This window comes from Chiroxiphia lanceolata, chromosome 4, assembly GCF_009829145.1.
Source record: "Chiroxiphia lanceolata isolate bChiLan1 chromosome 4, bChiLan1.pri, whole genome shotgun sequence".
Taxonomy (NCBI): domain Eukaryota; kingdom Metazoa; phylum Chordata; class Aves; order Passeriformes; family Pipridae; genus Chiroxiphia; species Chiroxiphia lanceolata.
Window position 1 is genome coordinate 1,285,828 of NC_045640.1, and position 2,987 is coordinate 1,288,814.

At 55.7% G+C, this 2,987-nt stretch overlaps 1 protein-coding gene across 1 annotated transcript in view; it reads right to left on the reverse strand.

Annotated features, from left to right (window-relative positions):
• Positions 1–1,527, reverse strand: part of LOC116785623 (cytochrome P450 26B1) — a 24,570-nt gene extending 23,043 nt beyond the window's left edge. The window contains exon 1 of the mRNA XM_032685452.1: positions 1,372–1,527. Within this exon, the coding sequence (XP_032541343.1) occupies positions 1,372–1,527 (156 nt within the window). The remainder of the gene's footprint in view (positions 1–1,371) is intronic.
• Positions 1,528–2,987: the final 1,460 nt, after the last annotated feature.

The following is a 2,987-nucleotide window of genomic DNA, read 5'->3' on the forward strand; positions in this document are numbered from 1 at the left end:
GAATCTTGGAATGCTGGAAGGGACCTCTCACAGAATCCTGGAATGCTGGAAGGGACCTCTCACAGAATCCTGGAATGCTGGAAGGGACCTCTCACAGAATCTTGGAATGCTGGAAGGGACCTCTCACAGAATCCTGGAATGCTGGAAGGGACCTCTCACAGAATCTTGGAATGCTGGAAGGGACCTCTCACAGAATCCTGGAATGCTGGAAGGGACCTCTCACAGAATCTTGGAATGCTGGAAGGGACCTCTCACAGAATCCAGGAATGCTGGAAGGGACCTCTCACAGAATCCAGGAATGCTGGAAGGGACCTCTCACAGAATCCAGGAATGCTGGAAGGGACCTCTCACAGAATCCAGGAATGCTGGAAGGGACCTCTCACAGAATCCTGGAATGGAGCTCTCACAGAACCCTGGAATGTTGGAGGGGACCTCTCGCAGAATCCTGGAATGGAGCTCTCACAGAATCCTGGAATGCTTTGGGACCTTACAACCCACCCAGTCCCAACCACCTTCCCAGAGACCAAGTTGCTCCAAGCCCCCCTTTCCCCTCTCTCTTCCCAGGAGCCGTCTGGGTCTCACCAGTTGCTGGAAAAGTGTGGGATTCCCCTCATCTCTGCTGCCAGGAACTGAGCCTTCCCTGGTGACAGCACCAGCTGCTGCAGGCAGGGCCTGGATCAGCAAAAATGAGCGTCCTGGGAAGGAAAAAACCGAAATTAAAAGTGATGCTCCCGCAAATTAATCGGAATGTTTGCAATTAGGATTAATTACCATCCCTTAGGTGTTCATGGCTGCATGTTAGTCCTGACCCAAGCTGTGGAGGCTTGAGCTGGTGTGTTAAACCAGAGCCTGGTGGGCCCTGATGTCACAGCTGGGACCATCCTGAGGACACCTGGTAAGGGCAGGACTTGGAACTGGCCTCCCCTACCTGCCAGAACAGGGGGGTCACATCCCCCCCACACCTCTTGGGAAGGCTCCAAGGCCAGGAACAGCCCAGAGAATCACCTGGGCGAGTGTTAATAACTCACCAGTGAGGATAATTAGTGTCTGAACCCTGGAGCTGGTTAATTGGCCGGGACAGACACAGCCCCAGGGCTTTTGCTCCAGCCCTACCCCAGGAAAGCACCCCAGAGGCTCGAGAGGATCCGAGCAGGTGTGAAATCGGGGCAGGACCCAGGCTTTGGTCTTCAGCTTGAAGTGAGTGGTGGGGAAACCTTGCCCTGGTAACCCCAAAAAGGCCAGTCCTGACACATTCCGTGCTCAGTGTCCAACGCCGGGCTGGGTTTTCCATGGAACCAGCACGGGGTGAATCACGGAGCGGTTTGGGTCGGAGGGGACCTTGAAGATCATCCCGTCCCAGCCCTCCTGTACTTGCAGCACCTCGGAGCCAAACCCCAGGGAGATGTTATCTACCCCCACATGCCACCACAGGAGCTCACAGACCTCTCCTGGAGTCAGGGAACGTCGGGAGCCAGGCAGGAAAAGCTGCAGCTTCACCGCTCCCGGGGTCTGGATGGGCAGGATCATGCCCAGGGCTGCTGGTTCTTGGGGATTTTCCATGGAGCAGAGAGTTTTGATGCCAAGACATCCAGGAGATGACCTTGGAGGTTGTGTGGATGCAGTCTGACCTTGGGGGTGAGCTGGATCTGCAGCCCTTCCACCAGCTGGCAGTGGAGGTGTCTTCTCCCAAGGAATCCTGGGAATGATGTGTGTGTGCTCATTCCCTAAACCCCTGTCCAGGGAGGTTTGGAGTCCCCACCCCTGGAAATGTCCCAGGAAGGACTGGATGTGGCACTCAGTGCTCTGGGCTGGGGGACAAGGAGGGGATGGGTCAGAGGTTGAACTCCATGATCTCGGAGGTCTTTTCCAACCTCAGTCATCCTGTGATTCCTCCTGGATCCACTGGTGAGATGGAACAGCTCAGGAGGGTGGGAAATGAAACTCTCTGCAGGGCTGGAGCCATCACTCCATGGGAAGCTGGTGGATCCTGGGGGAAAAAAAGGGCGTCCTGAGCCATCACTGCTGCACTCCAAGGGATTGCTCCACACTTCATCCCAGCTCTGGGGGACTTCTGAGCAGGTCCCTAGGGACAAAGGCCAGGCTGGACGGGGCCTGGAGCAACCTGGGCTGGTGGAAGGTGTCCCTGCCCATGGCAGGGGGTGGAATGAGAGGAGCTTTAAGGTCCCTTCCAACCCAAACCATTCCATAGTTCCATGAAAAACACAGGCTGCAGGTGTGTCACCCTTGGCTGCCTGCACTCACCCTTCCAGCTGGGAATACCCTGTGCTTCCAACAGCTCCCCCAGCCCAGCTGAGCTCCTGCAGCCTCCTGCCTGGGAATGCTGCTGGGATCCCTCCTTCCTGCTCTCAGATGAGCCAAACAGTCCCAGTCAGTGCATCCACGAAGTATCCAAAGGGATCCAAACCTTCCCACTGGGTACTTTGACCATCTCACCAGCCCCGAGCTGAGCACGTTTGTCCCGTCAAGCAACAACATTCCCAACCAATCCCACCAGGGAAGTTAATTCCCCAGCCCAGTTTTATATCTTCCAAGCAACTGCTTTTCCACAGTGAGGGATGGAGATCCCTTGGAGCAGGATATCTCCCAGCAGGACATCACAGACCACCATGGGATGGGGTTGAGCATCAGGCAGGCAGTGAATGATGAGCTCAGGACCCGAGGCTGCTCCACCACACTCTGCTCCAACTCTAGCTGATGTGAAGTCTCATTTTTCCACCCCCTACCTTATTTCCTGCCCTCAGAGTAGATGGATATAAGTGGGCACATCCCAATCTGTACCTGGGAAGAGGCCCTGGAGGTGTTTCAGAGCCCAAGCTCCAACGCCAAGGCCGGGAGCAAGTGCTCAACAGGAAAACCAGGAATTCCCACCTCCAATAGCCACAGTTTCAACAGAACCCAATCCAGGGGCACCCTGGCAGCTGCTCCAGGTTCTTCTCCCAGCTTTCTGCTGTCTCATGTTCCAGTGG